Below are 17726 nucleotides of genomic sequence, written 5' to 3'. Positions count from 1 at the left end.
CAGGGCCTCCCTGCCGTCGCCGGGCAACTGCGGCCCCGGGCGCGGGACCCCGAGGGACCCCAGCTCCCGGCCGCGCGCACCGACCTCGGGCCCCCGGCTGGAACCGGGCCCTGAGCCTCGGGCCCCCGAGTTTGGCCTCGTCGGACGGCTCCCATCCAGCTGTCTCCCCAAGTTCACCAGGGAGTCGGTTCCGAACAAACTCGGGGGCAGAGAGGGGCAGCCCTTGCTCCAGTTCCTTTCATCTTCGGCCCTTTGGCTTCTCCTCCCTGTCCAGATGTCAGTAAGGGCAGGTCTGGTGGGCGCCTCTGACTTCTGGTGTGTATTTAAGGTAGTCGATGTACCTGGTCAAAAACCAGGTCCAGTCAGCAGTAGGGGAACATAGTGGACACTGCGACCCTGCCCCTCGGTTCTGCTCCAGGACCACCTGTGTGGGGTCCATGGAAGTTTTATGCATGTACCACCCCTCCTCTGCTCCGGCTGTTGGTTTTGTTCTTAATTTATAAATCTTAGGGGACTGTGTGCGCCGTTGGTAACTTTTTACCCAACACGTATCTTTGGTAATCTAATTGGAAAAGATTCCTTCTCCACAGTTAAATTTTGGTAACCGCGAGGATACGCCCTTAGACGCGATAAGTTCAAGTGTAGATCGTGACTGTGACACTAGTCACAAAATCATTCTTCCGGGGACGAGAAGCTAGGTGATGTAACGACATGACAGATCCGGGAGGCAGAGGGCCACCTCCCGGGAAGGGTGTTTATTCTAAACAGTCGGTCTCAGCGAGCCCTGGATGGGGCACCGGCTGTGTCTGTCTTAGTTACAGCTGGAGACGTGGTGTCTTCAGCTCATTCAGCAGCATTTCCCGAATGCTCACTAGGTGCCTGGCACTGTGCTGGGCGACCCTGCAACCCACTGCAGTTGTGAAGAGGACATCCCCGCATGTCGGGAGCCAGGTGTTCACCTCCCGTCTTTGTGCTGTTGTTGCTGCGGCAGCAAAGCCGAAGGCCGTTTTCGGTTTCGCAACGCGGGCTGTGTTTTGCAGCCTCAGTTTCATCATCGGTGAAATATCACGCTTATCTCGCAGGGTTGGTAGGAGGAGCAGATGAGATGATTGTTGACAACAATCCCCAGCACATAGTAGGTGTTCCCGCACGTTCCTGCCCTGTCCTCAGCAGGTGCACGTCCTCCTTGTCCAGCACGGCACCTGACACAGTGTTGTCGCTTAAAAGGTGACCGTGTGGGTGGGCGACTGACTCTCCTTAGTAGAATTTTCCTTTCTTGTTTGCCTCACGTGTCCTTGTGTTAATACCAGCGCTCACCTGAGCTGATGACAGTATTTAACCGTTGTTGTAGGGTGGCTGTAACAGGCTACCTTTATTCACGTCGGCCTCAAGACAACCTACAGGGCGGGTTAACATTACCGTTAGCTTATTCATGGGGAGGCTGAGGAACAGAGAGGGTAAGTAGCTTGCCTCGAACCACAGTTAGTGAATTACGGAGCAGGGATTTGAACCCAGGAGCCCTGGTGGTACAATGGTTAAGCACTTGGCTGTTAACTGAAAGGTCGCTGGTTCAAATCCACCAGTGGCTCTGGGAGAGAAAGACCTGTAAAGATTACAGCCTAGGGAACCCTATGGGGCAGTTCTACTCTGTCACACGGGTTGCTATAAGTCAAAATTGACTCGACGGCACCCAGCAACAACAACAGTCTGGCTCTGAGTCTGCACGCCAAGTATGGCACTGTACCGCCTTTCTGGCCGCGGTTCTTGTTCACAGTCTCCCCTGAACGCTTCAGTGATGGTGGTGCACTGCTGGGCATCAGAACTGTGTTTTTTGTAGCATTTATAACTAATAGGTTTTTATTTTTGGTGAGGCTGAGTGTTTATAAAACCATGTTGTTCTTTTGAAATATAGTCATTCTCTGTCCGGCCACCCAGGAACTTGCGAGCACACCCCACCTGCCTCCCAGGTCCTCTGTTAGTAGCGAAGACGCGGGTGCTCATTGTGGAGAAAGGAATCAAGAGAGCGGAGGTGTTGATGCATAGGTTTTAAGGTATAAGGCTTTAGTTTTTGATTCAATACTGAGTGAATTTAATGCAGTTAGTCTTACGTGTACATTTAGGAGGTTTTTCTTTTCTCCCCCAAGTGCATTGGAAGGGATCAGACTCTATTTTGTTGAACGTTTGAGGAGGATGTTATTTTAATGTTTAAAAAGTGCCATTTGACTTTCATTGTAGGTCTCTGACCCTTGCCCTCCAGGAGAGGCTAGCCAGTGCTGCTCGGATACTGATTTCAAACTTCTTCGACTTTAAAACTTTTATTACATTCAGCTAATTAGAAAAACGGCATTCCTTTTGGTGAGGAAAAATTTTGACAAGTTTCATGTACTTTTATACTCTACAAACAGGGTTTACTCTCTTGAAAATGGTTTCCTCAGCATTTTTGTGAAAAGCTAAGGCTTGTCCTTTCCTAAGAGTTTGACTGTGGCAGTGACAAGGCATTCAGGGCTGAAGCCTTTTAGTGGAAACAGTGACGATTGGTCCTCAGGTAACGCTTTACGTTCGTGAGTTTAAGAATCACTCTGCAGGCGGTGTGCGGGAGTGGGAAGGGCCCAGGCTGGCCCTCAGTCTGGCTCTTCTTCTCTGGCTGTTTGATGTGAGAAAAGTCTCATAAATGCTTCTCCCTTCAGTGTCTTTGTCTGTAAAATGGAGTCTTTGTGACGTTAAGCACTCGGCTGCTACCCAAAAGGTCATTGGTTCGCACCCACCAGCTGCTTCACGGGAGAAAGATATGGCAGCCTGCTTCTGTAAAGATTTACAGCCTTGAAAACCCTATGGAGCAATTCTACTCTGTCCTAGAGGGTTGCTATGAGTCGGAATGGACTTGATGGTAGTGGGTTTTTTTTTTTTCGGTGAGGAATAGATGTGACAATATAAAGTGTCTGATGTCTAATAGGTGTTCAGTGCACGCTTGGTTCCCCTACCTGAGAGTGTTGAAATGGATGCCCACCAGCACACAATGACACACACACGCACACATGCGCACAAGTGTATGTGCGCACGTTTGCAACTTAGAAACAGGAAGTTAGAGAGAGCGTTGTTAGGCAGATTTGTGTCCTGTTAGAAATGGTTACAGCAGTGCTCTCGAATGACGACTGTTCAAGTGAGGGTTGTACTGATAAAAGATCCCCTAAAGAAATAAAACTGCCTTTGTTCACAGATGATATGGTTGTCTATGTAGAAAATGCCTAAAAATTGACCAAAAACTCCTGGAATTACTATACGATCACAGCAAGGTTGCAGGATAAAAGGCTAATATGCAAAAGTCAGTTGCTTTCCTGTATACCAGCAACGAACATAACACTATTTACATCAGCACCAAAAAAAAGGGAAGAAATACCTAGGTATAAATCCAATAAAATATGTACAAGATCTATATGAGAAGACTAAAAAACTCTGAGGAAAAAAATGAAAGAAAGTCTAAATAAAATCAGAGATATTCCATGTTCATGGATGGGAAGATCTAATATAATTAGATGTGTAGATTCAACACAGTTCCAGTCAAAATCACAGCATGGTATTTCGTGGATGTCGATAAACTGATTCTAAAGTGAAATGGAAAGGCAAAAGGCCCAGAGTAACTGACACAATGCTGAAGGACAGAGCTGGGGACTACCACCCCGTCTCCAGGACTTACCGTAAAGCCGCAGGGATGGAGACAGGGTGGTGCTGGCGAAGGGACAGACCAGGACCCCACGGGTGAGGCTGCGGCCACAGTGCTGAGCCGAGAGCCTTCTGTGGGCCGGGCTCCCACACTCACAGGTGGAGCACTGCTCATCCCCTAATCGTCACTGCGATTCCCACTGGAATTTTGACGTTTGATTTCGTTTTTAGCATAAATGGTCAAGTGCGAGGTTCAATTCTGAAACTGACTGCGCTTCTGGGTTGATTTGTGTAACCTTAGAGACTCACAGGGAGGTCAGTATTTGAACATGACTGGTTATTAAACAAACCTATGAGCGCTGACATCCTGGCTTCTAGTCTGATGCTGTGGGTACGTTCAGTGTCCACGTACAGCGTCTGTGTCCACTGTAGTTTCCACTTTTCCAAGTGTCTCTGCTGAAACATCTCAGGTGTTGGCGTCACAGCCATGTCAGACTGCGGGTCGGACTCAGGTCCTGACTTGGAAATGGGGTGTGGCGTGCCAGCCCTTGCCTGCCGCTCTGGTTAGCAAACGTGTAATTAAATGTTTGCAAGGACTTCATAGTGCTTGTTTCCTTTTCCTTCCAGAGTGAGAAAATAACCTAGGCTCATTTGGCAGAATCTCAAAGTTCCAGCGTCTTTTTAGCCATAGCTGTAGTCACGCAAACATTCTCATTTTGGAGCTAAGCAATAGAAGCAAGCCTTCAGTGACTGGGTTGGAGGGATGGAGATGCTGGGAGACCTGTGCCCCATGCTTGTGTCGCTTTCTGCCTGCTTGCTCACTTGCTTTCTCCACTGGAGACCTTGCTTGGCTTATTCTGAGATGCCAACTCCAGGATCAAGTCATGGCTGTGCCACTGCTGGCTCTGTGGCCCTTGGGACCGGCGACGAGGGGGCCGTGGGAGGGGGGCCGTGTGTCTGTCCGGCACGGATGTGCTGGCCCTCACTCTGCTTCTTCCTGCGTCTGCCCGTCCATCCAGGAAACCGCCCAGTGCTGGTGGAGGAGGCCTGCGGCTGCTCCCTGAAGGTGAGGTGTGTCGGCCGTGGGAGCAGGTCCTCGGGTGGGCAGACCTGTCTGACCCTGCAGCCAGCCCCTCCCTGGAGGGGTTGGGACACTGGCCTTACAGGGTGCCCAGGCTGGCACGGTGGTTCTTGTGGGGAGCGTGGCATGGAGGACAGTGGCTGTAGGGAAGCTGTGCTGAATCTACATTCTAGAAAGACTGACAGCTGCCATCTGGGGTGGGGAGGCCTGCACTGCGGGAACTGAGCAACAGTGTGTTTACTGAGCAAACGAAGGCTGGTCAGAGGCTGGCCTCGTGAGAAAGGAGCCAGCTGTGACTTGGTACCTCCTGCCACCGTGCCCGGCTAGAGGTAACTTCTGCCACTGCCTGAGGACCAGGGGACTGTGGACTTGGGGCAGTTTGGAGAGGGGTGCCATTAGTGATTACAGTGGGGACAGGCCGCAGCTGGGGCTCTGGAGGAGGACCAGGCACACCCCTGTACTTCGCCGCAAGCCTCCGGCCTGGTGTGGCCCTGGGGGGTGCGTGTCTCACTGCCAGTGTGACATGTGCCAAGCCTGTGCTTTAGGTTTCGATAACTGCCTTTATCCCAGAGAATCGCTGACCGTGGGAAGTGGTGGGTGTACACGTCAGAAGAGGCGGGCAGGTGAGGTGAGCGGACGGCTGTGTGGGCAGGAAGGAAGGTCGGTGCTTTCCAGCTCCCAGACTCTCCAGGAAGGTCCTGTCTCTGGAGTGGCCGTGCTTGGGGTCGGGAGGCCACGCTTGTCAGCAGAAGTCTCCCTGCTCACCCTGTGGGGTTTTCGAGCAGGCTTCTCCGAAATGCCCGGGGACTGTGTGTGAGTGCAGCCCAGCGCCAGGTCTGCAGAGCCAGGCCCAGGATAGTGGCCAGGGTGACCTGGTGACTGTGTGACCGGTCTGCAGCCAGTGCTGGGGACCGCTGCGGGGGCGTGGCACTGTTGGGGTTCAGGAACCCCATGAGAACGTGGCGACTGGCCTGAGTCATCTTTCTAGGGAAGGCGAGTGAGCACAAACAGCACTCGCAGAGATTCCCGCTTTCCCTGGCCTTGGTCCAGGCGCCCCCCCGGGAGTGTGGGGAGGCACTGTGGGGCGTGGCCAGGGAGGTGTGGTGTCGGGGTGACCATTTCCCAGCACCCTGAATGCTAACTGGACTGCAGGTGGAACCAGTCAGGGCTGCCAACTGGGCGGGGGCGCTGGAGAGGAGGCCTCAAGGAGGTGGCTACGGAGCAAAGTCAGGGACGCTCACCTCGTCTGAGTGGTCATCCAGGGGCACCCGGGCACCCTGCCCGCCTGTGCACGTGCCCTCCCTGGCCTCCTGGGCCACTGTGGGACAACAGCCTTGCTCCCCCAGGTCCCTTCCTCCATCGCTGCTCCCGTGTTGCACCCTCCACCGCGACATCCCCGGGCTGGGTGTGGGCGTCTGCCCGTCCAGCCAGCCGGGCTGGGCCCCACGTGCCCGCCAGTCAGCTCCACAAGCTGCAGCAGCTCACTGACGGCCGTCTCTCTCTCGGGCCTTCTCGGGCCCCTGGCTCCATTCACGGGCTGCTGTGCGTGTGGTTTCTGTGCTCTCGGTGCCTGGTAGCTGTGGGAACACCCTGCCCAGAATGTTCTGGTTGTCTCCTGGGTACCAGCGCTGCATTTGAATAGCGTCTTCAGAATGATAGGCTTCATTGAAACAAACGTTTTTGTACCAAAGAGCGTATGTTCATCTCGTGTGTTTGCAGCAGGACTTCGTGGGTTTGCATTTCTGACAAGTTCCCAGGTGATGCTGTTGCTGCTGGTCAGGGACCAGTTCTGAGAACTACTAGTAGAGCAGTGGGTCTCAAATTTTATTGTACACAAGAATCACCTGGGGATCTTGTTAAACTGTAGATTCTGATTCAGTATATCTGGGGTGGAAATGCAAATTCTCAGCAGGGGTTTGAACCAGAGCGAACCAGTTGGAAGCCCTGGTGTGCAGGTACTTTGTACGGGATTACAGGTTAATGTTCCCTGAAGTGTGGGACGTGTGTTCGGCTTTCACTAATGAGCAGTTTGGGAACATTGAGGAAAGGTACCTTTGGGAATTCACCATGGACTGTGGCTCCCATCCCTGTGTCCTTAGGTGACCTTGGCCCTGAGCTGTGCAGGAGGCTGGCAGCTCGCGGGCGGCTCCCAGGGTTACCCTCTGCCTTTCCAGGGCGTGGAGAAAGGTAAGCAGTGCCAGCTAATGCTGTTGCTTACGTGGCATGCTTGGTTCATCTGCCCGTCTCAGGTCTGGAAGCTTCCTGTTCCTTGCACGAATTCCTAACAAAACTCATGTGTGCTGACTGCCTGCTTGGCAGGTGCAGACGGGGTGCAGTGCTTCTTAAGCTGAGCACCCACCAGTTATCAGAACGAAGGACTAAAGTCTGGCTTGTTAGAACTCTGATGTTCTGTGTAGTACACGGTAGCCAACTTTGTGACCTGCCAAGAGCGATCACATGAGCTGGAAGAAGGCTGAGCCACTGTTAAAGCCAGACAAGCTGAGGACACAGAGCTTGTTCGTTTTGCCTCAAGAGAGCTCTCTGATGTAACTTCATGCGTGGCTGGCCTTGTCTGTATTCTGCTGAAGGACGAGGGCCAGTGCCCCACAAAGGTCATCTCGAGCCCTTCCGTCATCACGGAAACGTGGCGGTGGGTGTGGAGCGGGCAGAGGCGGGCACACCGGGTGTGGACCCTCCCGCATCATGACCACAGGTGGCGGGCCAAGGCAGGACAGCTTGCTTGCCTTGGGACACTTTTTATTGTGGATAGAGTAGGTATTTTTTATCTGAGCCTAAATTTATACAAACTCTTTGAAAACAATCACTAAGCTTTTACAGTTAGAGGAATGCTAAGACTTGGTTTCTCCTCAGCACTTAGCAGAAAGCCTCGTTTCATTGTGTACACATTGAGAAATCGGCCCAAGGAGGGTGTGGAAATAACAGAAGCAGGGCTTTGCCTGGCACACCCTTGATCGCGGCCACCACACGGATGGGTCTCCGGGAGGCTGCTGCAGAGCACAGGACCAAGCTGGCTGGCTGGCTGTCTGTACAGCACAGGTCTGGGTGGCGCCACGTGGAGGGCTCCAAGGCCGATGTCAGCATAGTGTGCAGCCCCCCAACCCCGAGGCCTCAGTCCAGGGGCGCTAGAGCTGCGCTGGCCAGTATGGAAGTCACTGGCCACCTGTGGCTCCTTAGCATGACCAGTTACATGTATTGACATTGAATGACAGTCCACGTTCAGGTCCTCAGCCGCACTAGTCCCCCCGTTTCAAGTGCTTAGTAGTCACGTGTGTCTAGTGGCTATTGTGTTGGATAGCGCAGATTAGAACATTTCCAACATCATAGAAGGTTCTAGAGCCTGTGTGTTGCTGAGTTTTTCCTTTAGTTAATTTTGGATTTTTCATGAAAGAAAGACACTGGGGACTGAGCCTGGTGGCCCTCTGGCCGTCGGGAGGACGAGGGCCTTGGGGTCCAGCCACACGTGCGTCCCACTTGCACAGCGCGCCCTGCTGTACTTTCATCCTATCAGCCAAACGTGGGGAAAACACTCAACAAAGATGGCCACCAGGGCAGGCTGGCCCAGGCTTGTCCCCACGGCGGTGTTCCTGTGGGACAGAAGGCTGGCGTCCACTGTGCCCAGGGCCTGCTGGCGGCTGGGTAAAGACTGCCACTGTCTGGGCCAGAGTCCCCCATGCTGGGAGGCCGGCTTCTTGCCGCCTGTGGTTTCCTTGTTCAGACTTCACAGGGGTTCTGACAGGAGGCATTGCAAGGGTGCTGGCCGTAGGGAGACTTTTTCCATCCTCACACATCTGGTGAAGGCAGGGTCCCAGCGGGTGGTGGCAGGGCTGGTCCAGCCTCAGGCCAACGGCTGCTGGGGTTTTCTGGCCCGCTGCCTCTTCCCCTCCCGCGCCCCCCATCACTTGTCGGGCTCCATCTCACTCCCAGGCATCTCGTGACTGCGTTTGCCATCCCCCATGCTCTCACCTTGGCCTTCTTCTCGGCCTGTCTGTGGCTCAGCCCTGGCCCCTCACCCCAACCCCCCTGCTTCCTCCTGCCTCGGAGGCCCCCTCTGCCTGTGCCTGACTCCAGACTCAGCTCCAGTTGCTTCCTGAGGGACACCCTCCCGAGCCCCCAGTGAGAAGGACCCTTTTCGGAGCGCCTGTTGAAGTTTCACCTGGTGGTTGCTGGGTCTATGCCTCTCCCCCACAGGACCCCACAAGGCAGGACTGTGACAGTCCACTCGTTGCCAGCTCCCCTCCTGCACAAGACCGGGCGCCCACTGGGCAGGGAACGGGTGAATGAGATTACAGTCGGTCCGCATTGTCCTTCCGGTCGGTAATCCGTGGGTGTCAGGTGCCGGCGAGTCAGTTCTGACTCATAGCGACCCTGCGTACCACAGAGCGAAACACTGCCCGAAACACTGTTATGCTTGAGCCCAGTGTTGCAGCCACTGTGTCAAGCTATCTTGTTGAGGGTCTTCCACTTTTTCACTGACCCTCTACCAAGCATGATGTCCTTCTCCAGGGACTGGTCCCTCCTGATAACGTGTTCAAAGTATTTGAGACATAGTCTCACCATCCTTCAAAGGAGCACTCTAGTCGTACTTCTTCCAAGACAGATTTGTTGGCTCTTTTGGCAGTCCGTGGTATATTCGGTATTCTTCACCAACACCATAATTCAAAGGTGTCCATTCTTCGGTCTTCTTTATTCATCGTCCAGCTCTCGCGTGCATATGAGGTGATTGAAAACACCATGGCTTGGGTCAGGCTCACAATCTGTGGTAGTCGAGTGATTTCGTGGGTCCTCGCCTGGGACTCTAAAATAAAGAAGAAAAACGTGCGGTGGCTGTCCGGCAGGTGTTCCCAGAACCACCTGGAGGCTGTACTGGGACTCGGTGTCAAGCAGAAATGCAATGAGTCTGGTTCTGCCACGTTTGAAGGTTCGACATGGACCACGTGGAGCGTTGGGAAAGGCCTCAGAGGTGGGTCGTCCTGGGTCGCAGTGGGGTCGGGCCTTGGTGGGCAGGCAGGGCAGGTGACATGAGTATCCCCAAGGTCATCCTGGTGGGGTCAGACGTTGGTGGCCTGGGGGTGGTGACATAGGTGTCTTGGCTGTCATGCCTTGATCGAGGGCTCTGTGTCCAGTATTAGTCCAACCTTGCATTCTATACCCTCATTTTTAAGACTCCGCATCATTTTTGACTGATTTACCTTTATCGTTAGGACTTTTGTTATGGACAAGTAACCAAAAACCCAAACCCACTGCCTTCGAGTCCATTGTGACTCATAGTGACCCCATAGGGTTTCCAAGGCTGTAATCTTTACGGAAGCAGATTGCCATATCTTTCTCTCGAGGAGTGCCTTGTGGGTTTGAACCACTGACCTTTTGGTTAGCAGCTGAGCACTGAACCACTGCTCTGCCAGGGCTCCTGCGTGGGTGAGTGGGCACCTGAAAAAAAGAAAATAAAATGGCTCTTAACATGCTTTTTTTTTTTTAATAGACTTTAGTTTTTAGAGAAATTTTAGAATAACAGAAAAAATTGTGCAGGAAGTACAGCTGTGAGGTTTACATTAAGAATTTGGTCTTTGTCCTTGGTTCCTGAGAGGTAATCTCTAAAAATAAACCTTGGAATCTAAATGTCTTCCATAAGGACCCAGACCACACCTAACTAATACCAGGTTATGCCAGTGAGGTGATGAGGTGACTCTGGGGTGGGGGCTGGCCAGGCCAGAGAGCCCCCTGCATCATGCCTTGTGATCACCTCACGGTGTCCACCCATCTCAGGGGAGAGGGGTTGGAGTTTGCATTATGTAACGAGGCCCCAGTAAGGGCTCTGGACACCGAAGCTCCACGGGCTTCCTGGTTGGTGAAAGACGTCCATGCATGTGGGAGGGTGGAGCATCCCTTAGGAAAGGGAGCATCATGTTGGGGACCCTCCCAGACCTCGCCGTGTGCGTCTCTCTGTGTGTACCCTTCTCCCTGTGATGAAGCTGTACCTGTAAGTGTGGCGCTTTCCGGAGTTCTCCGAGTGCTCCAGTGAGCTATCAAGCCTGAGGGAGTCGTGGGAGCCAGCAGGTCAGAAGTGGGCGTGGCTAGGATCCCCTGAGCCTGTGGCTGCTATCTGAGGGCATAGAGGGAACCCCAAATTTTTTTTTTTCCGTATAAAAATTTATAGGTTCGTTGATATGTGACTCTAATTGCTCTCCTCGTACTGTGACAGCACACTCCTTTCCACCCCTGATTCCCCATGTCCATTCAACCAGCTCCTGACCCTCTCTGCCTTCCCATCTCACCTCCAGAGAGAAGCTGCCCGTTTAGTCTCTTGTATCTACTTGAGCTAAGAGGCACACTCCTCACCAGTATCCATTTATGTCCCACAGTCCAGTCGAGTCCCTCTCTGAAGAGTTGGCCTCGGAAATTGTTTTAGTTCTGGGCTGATAGAGAATCCAGGGGCTGTGGTTTCCGGGGTGCCTCCAGCCTCAGTCAGACCGTTAAGTCTGGTCTTCTTACTAGAATTTGAGTTCTGTACCCCACCTTTCTCCCGCTCCATCAGGGACTCTCTGTTGTGTTCCCTGTCAGGGCAGTCATTGGTGGTAGCTGGGCACCATCTAGTTCTTCTGGTCTCAGATTGACAAAGTCTCTGGTTTATGTGGCCCTTTCTGTCTCTTGGGCTACTACTTTCCTTGTGTCTTTGGTGTTCTTCATTCTCCTTTACTCCAGGTGGTTGGGACCAATTGATGCATCTTAGATGGCCACTTGCAAGCTTTTAAGACCCCAGAAGCCACTCACCAAAGTAGGATGCAGAACATTTTCTTAATAAGCTTTGTTATGCCAGATGACCTAGGTGTCCCCTGAAGGCATGGTCCCCAGACCCCTACCCTGCTACTCTGTCCCTCAAAGTGTTTGATTGTATTCAGGAAACTTCTTAGCTTTGATTTAGTCCAGTTGTGCTGACTTCCCCTGTAGTATGTGCTGTCCTTCCCTTCACCTAAGGTAATTCTTACCTACTATCTAGTTAGTGAATACCCCTCACCCTCCCTCCCCACCCCCGTAACCATCAAAGAATGTTTTCTTCTGTGTTTAAACCTTTCCTTGAGTTCTTATAATAGTGGTCTTATACAATATTTGTTCTTCTGTGGCTGACTAAATTCACTCAGCATAATGACCTCCAGCTTTCTCCATGTGATGTTTCACAGCTTCATCGTTGTTCTTTATTATTGTATAGTATTCCATTGTGTGGAACCCTGAGTTTGTAGTCTGCAGGTAGAGTGAGGGTGTCGTGTGGACCGCCCAACTTGCAACTGGCTTCTGGAGTCTTGGGCCTCCTTGGCCATCTGAAGGGCAGTGTTCCTTTAACTTGTAAGACCTGCCCTAGCTTGGTGTGGCCAGGGCCAGGGAATGAAGTGCTGCATGGCAGCTGGGGTCAGAACAGCAGAGACGTGAACAGAGACGTGCTGTCTCCTCCGAGTTGGTGTCAGGAAAACAGATATTTGGTTATTTTTGACAGTGGATTTGATCGAGTCTCTCAACAGCGTTCCCATATAGCGCCCCCTGCCCCGAGTTTCTCCTGTTACGAACATCTAGAGTTCCTGTGGTACATTTGTTACAACTGATGAACCAGTATTGATACATTATTATTAACTCAAGTCCATAGTTCACAGTGGGGTCCATGCTTTGTGTTGCACAGCCCTGTGGGTTTTGACAAACGTGCAATGTCCTGGGCCCACCATTACAGTGTCCTACAGGATAGTGTCCTTGTCCTGAAAATGCCCCGTACTCTCCCTACTCACCCCTCACCCGGCCCCCTGGCAACCAGTGATCTTTTCACGGTCTCTATAGTCGGACCTTTTCCAGAACGTCCTGTGGTTGGGATTGTACATCATGTGCCTTTTCCTCACGGGCTTTGTTCACTTAGCAATATGCACTTAGGGTTCCTCCATGTCTTTTCCCAGCTCATTTCTCATTGTTGGTGGTGGTTGCCGTCCGTTTGCCTCCAACTCATGATGACCCCGTGTAAAACAGAGTGAAACGTTGCCCCGTCCTGTGCCATCCTCAGGATTGTTGGGATGCTCAAGTCCATTGATGCAGCCAGTGTGTATTTTGAGTGACTTCCAATCTAGGGGGCTCATCTTCCCTCACTCTATTGGACGATATTCTGTCGTGATCCATGAGGTTTCCACAGGCTAATTTTTGGAAGTAGATCACCAGGGCTTTCTTTCTAGTCTGTTTTAGTCTTCTCCTCATTGAATAATACACCATCGTATGGATGTGCTGGAATTTGTTTATGCGTTCACCTTTTAAAGGACGTCTTGGTTGCTTCCAATTTTTGGCAATTATGAGTAAAGCTATAAATGTGTGTGCATGTTTTTATGTGGACGTATGTTTCCAGCTCATTTGGGTAAATACCTAGGAGGTGATTGCTGGATCATATGGTCAACCTACGTGCAGTTTTGTAAGAAGCTGCCAGACTGTCCTCCAAAGTTTCGCATTTCCATTTTGCATTCGCACCAGCAGTGAGTGAGAGTTCTTGTTGCTTCACATCCTTGTCAGCAACTGGTGGTGTTTGGATTTCAGCCACTCTAGGAGCTGTGTTGTGGTGTCTCCTTTTACCATGCTTTTTATTATGGGAAACTTTAAACACGCAGAAAGGTAGACAGAACAGTGTCATGGTCCCCGTGTGCCCGTTCCCTAGCTTCAGCAATTCACCCGCTCGTGGCTCATCTTGTTCTGTGAATTATCCCCGCCCACTCCCGCCCATTTATTTCAAGAAAGTCCCAGACATTATATCATTTCCACCCATAAATATTTCAGTGTGTAGATCTTAAAAAAATGCTATTATGGTACCTTAGAAAGTAATCGTATCTGTTACTGTCGTCCGTCTGTTCCGATTTCCAGTTGTCGCGTCAACGTCTGCGCGGGTTCGCGTCTGTCTGGGCCTGAGCGAGCCCTGCCGCAGGCGCTCGTTGTTGTGTCTTTTGTTTTCGGTAGCTTTTGGAGGGATTTACCGATACCCGGTAAACGGCACATATTTGGTGTCCAGTTTGATAAGTTTTGATGGATGTAGGCCCTCATGAGACTGTCACCTCAAGATAGTGAAATATCCTTCTACTTCTCTTTTTCTCTTTTCTTTCTTGTAATTTGTTTGTTAAAGAATGTGGGTTGTGTCCTGTCTGGATTTTGCTGGTTGTATCCCCAGGACGCAGTATGACGTGATGTAGAGTTTACGACACGGTCTGCCGTGACGTGCGCACCCGTGAAACCATCTCCTCCGTCAAGGTAGTGAACTGCCACTCCGCCTCTCGAGGCCGCTCTCTCTGTTTTTCCTTCGTCATTTATTTGTTGAAGAAGCTAGGTTTTGTCCTGGAGAGTTTCCCAGAGTCTGGATCCTGCTGACGGCATCCCCGTGGTGTGTAGCCTAGCACGTTCCTCTGTGCTTCCTGTAGTTAAATCTAGAGGCTGGGCCGGATGGCGGTTGATTTCCTCCGCAAGACTGCTCCCGAGGTGGTGGTGAGTTCTTTCTACACGTGTGTGGAGGCTGCAGCCACCGATGGTCCATGAACCCCTCGGTGTTGTACATTGGTGGGGCCCTGTGCCCATTCCTTCTTCACGGATTAGCTGGAGCACTTGGATGAAGAGAAACTCCCTTCATCTAGGATTTAGTGGTGCAGTGGTCTGTGCAGCGTGGCTAGGAAAGGCAGGATGAAGCCCGGTGGGTTCCTTTTATCAACAGCTTCAAAACCATGTCTTGGTTTCCTGGTGTCACCCAGGGGTGGCCAGTTCATTTCCTTCTCGGTATCTTCATGAACCATGGGCTTGAATAGACTCGTGGTGTTGTAGTCTACCGCGGTTTTTACTTGGTGTGACCCCATGGTCTTGAATGGCTTCCTTCTGCTTGGGAGGAGGTGGGATGGTCCCAGTCCCTCCTTCAGCTGCTTCTCCAGGGAGCCCTGGTCCCTTCGTGCTGTTTAAAGGGGCAGAGTGAGTTGATGGATGTTGTGGATGGCGTGTGATGTGAGAGAGGAGTTACGAGTTAGTAATAATGACATCTGAAGAACAAAGTCATGACCTGCGGAGCCAGTCTCTTTGTGCCGGTGTGTTCAGAGCTGTGCGGCTGCCCAGTTCCCAGGGGGCGGCTGCGGGGTGGGCGAGAGAAGGGAGATGCTGACGAGTCTCTCAGGGAAAGAAGGAAGAGAGGATTTCACGCTGACTTCTCCTATAACTTAGGAGCTTGTGTATGTGCAGCTGCCATTTTAGCCTCGTTTTTGCGGGCGGAGCATTAGAGTGGAGACACTTTGGGGGTGTCACCAAGCACTGACTGTGGCCACCCCCAGGACAAAAGGTACATCCCTTACTCGGGAGTGCCCTCCTTTCTCCCCTCACTCCTCCACTACCTCAGAGCAGACATGGAGTGCTCTGGGGCTTGTCTTCTATATTGTGAACTCAACTTATTTTCAGGAAAATGTGAAACCTTTTGGGACAAGGCTGACTTTTTGATCCAGTCTCATGCCATGTATAAGACACTGCTCTTCATGCTGTTGTTAGGTGCTGTCGATTTGGTTCCGACTCACAGCGACTCTGCACAACGGAGCGAAGCACTACCCTGTCCTGCGCCCTCCTCACGATTGTTGTTATTCTTGAGCCCATTGTTGGAGCCACTGTGTCAGTCCATCTTGTTGAGGACCTTCCTCTTTTTCCTGACCCTCTACTTTACCAAGCACGATGTCCTTCTCCAGGGACTATTCCCTCCTGATAACACATCCAAAGTGTGTGAGACGTAGTCTCGCCACCCTCTCTACTAAGGAACATTCTGGTTGTACTTCTTCCAACACAGACCTGTTTGTTCTTTTGGCTTACTTCAGTGTATCTGTTAGCAGCTCGCTTACACTGCGATGTCGATCCTCTAGAGTTGGAAATCGGTTTTTGGTAGATGTGAAACATCGGTATTGTAACACGGTTTTCCCTTTATTTAGAACCGTTCTTTCTCACCTCGGATAAAGATTTGCAGGGACTTTCAGTAAAACTTCCTGAGATGTGTCTGAACACCTGTAAGGGAACTCCGCCATGAAAAACACCACACTCTGTGACTTTTCCCAAATTATCTGCTTTATCCTCTTCAAATAATGATTATTTATTCATCTATTATTCATTGATTGGCCTTTATGTTATGTATACTTTCTCTCAGGTATATTTTTGAAATAATTATTTGTTATCATTAATTTTATTTCTTTGCTTAGATGTAATTGAGATTGATTTCAAGAACAGTGAATGGAGAATTTAAAAAACGTTTCTAAACCGTAACATTTCTGAATGCTAAGTGTGCCAAATGATTTCCCCTCTAGACCTCCAGTGCCTCTTGGATTTTCACCAAGAACAGGTGCCAAGGATAAGATTCCCTGTGCTCCAGATGTAGCTCAGACACCATGATCCCATAGGAGACCACACAGGGGCGGCAGAAGGAGCAGGCTGCTGAAGGATGAACAGTGAGGAGGAATTCTTCGATGCCGTCACAGGTGAGTCGAAGGAAAGTGAACTGTAGACCATAGCGTGTGAGTGAAAACTGCCTACCGCTGAGCCTCAGGTCCTAGCAAAGTCTCCGTCGTAGCACGGAATGAACTCGGAGTCTGAAAGGCCCCTGAGGGCGGGCGCTCTTACATGCTCCTGCTTCACTGCCATCGCCTGTGTTTCTTGGGAAGCAGAGTGAATTCTTCTGAAATGTGTCTATTAAAAGCCATTTCAGGCTTCAGGCTTTCTGCTTGCATAGCCAAACAGTAGACTTTCGGAGGTGGACTTTGACATCTTCCAGCTCCAGAGAAACTTCTCATTTTGTTTGTCTTGTGTAGGCTTTGATTCTGATCATTCTGGGGAATTTTCAGAGGCAAATCAGAAGGTCACCGGAGGGCTTGGCTCGGACACCAGCAAAAGTCAGGGGATCGGGAAAACCGAGGCGAGACCCCCCCAGGAGAATGGAGTTCAAACACACAGGTATGTCATGTCACGTACACCAGCAGGCATCCGTGTTCACCCTGAGCCTGCTGTAGGCACCTCCTCAGCACCCACAGAAAGCCGAGTCAGATGAGCCCCCGGCCAGCCTCGCCTGGGCTGACTTCTCCAGACAACAGATGGTATCCCGAGGCCTCTGCACCTGGCGTCTAGGGATCAGAGGACATGGGACCCTTTAATGGTTCTCCCCTCACCTGGAAGGTGATGGCGTTCCCCGTGATGCCCTGGGACTGCTGTGCGGATTAGGGAGATGGGTGTCTGGGGCTCTGCCGATGTCTGGGCCACACACCTGCCGCTCAAGCCACGGCCCTCCCTACGGCTCTGCCCCCCTCTCTCGTAGACCCTGTTGACCTGTTGTCTCCCCTGGGCTCTGCTGAGACACGCTTACCTCCCTTCCGTCAGGATAGGAAGGGTTTGTCTAGCTTCATGCAGTCAAGGCCACACTCCCTTTTCCTCCTCCTGCTCCTTCCTCTTCCTGCAATGAGACCTGGTGATGGAGGCTTCATCAATAGAGGGGAGGACACAGGCTGGAGAAGCCAGCAGGGTGGCGGCTCACCGGGCTGGGCTGTGAGTGCTTCCAGACGGTAGTGGGGGGAAGGTGGGGGCTTCCGTCTGCACCACCTCATTTGTGTTTTAGCTCCAGGTATCTCCTCTGTTCCCCCCCACCCAAGTAGACCCGTAGACCCAATCACCTTCTTGCTCTCTGCACTTGGGTGACGCAGAGGTACCTCACTCGTGCCTTTATTTGCTCACTTATTTGTTCAACAAATGTTTGTGCACCTCCCGTAGGCTTCCATCCCCACAGCTAAGAGCAGCCCGGGCTCCTTCTGGGGCTGGGCCTCAACCATCCTCCCTTACCCCATGCACGACGCCACCATGAACCTGGGGTCAAAACTTGTACCGCCCTCCCTCACCACCATGTCCCACCGGCTCCAAGTGCCGACGTTTCTCCCTGAAGAACTCCTTCAGTGCCTTATCCTGTATC

At 51.7% G+C, this 17726-nt stretch overlaps 1 protein-coding gene across 1 annotated transcript in view; it reads left to right on the top strand.

The window, feature by feature from the left end:
* The window catches only part of OSBPL2 (oxysterol binding protein like 2), a 52799-nt gene that overhangs the window by 324 nt on the left and 34749 nt on the right, over positions 1-17726 (top strand). The window contains exons 2-3 of the mRNA XM_023741413.1: positions 16081-16251; positions 16582-16723. Of these exons, the coding sequence (XP_023597181.1) occupies positions 16215-16251; positions 16582-16723 (179 nt within the window). The 5' untranslated portion in view covers positions 16081-16214. The remainder of the gene's footprint in view (positions 1-16080; positions 16252-16581; positions 16724-17726) is intronic.

The sequence above is a fragment of the Trichechus manatus genome, unplaced genomic scaffold (genome assembly GCF_000243295.1).
Source record: "Trichechus manatus latirostris isolate Lorelei unplaced genomic scaffold, TriManLat1.0 scaffold00008, whole genome shotgun sequence".
Taxonomy (NCBI): Eukaryota; Metazoa; Chordata; class Mammalia; order Sirenia; family Trichechidae; genus Trichechus; species Trichechus manatus.
The sequence above is the reverse complement of the archived record's forward strand: the minus strand, read 5'-3'. Positions and strand labels throughout refer to the sequence as shown.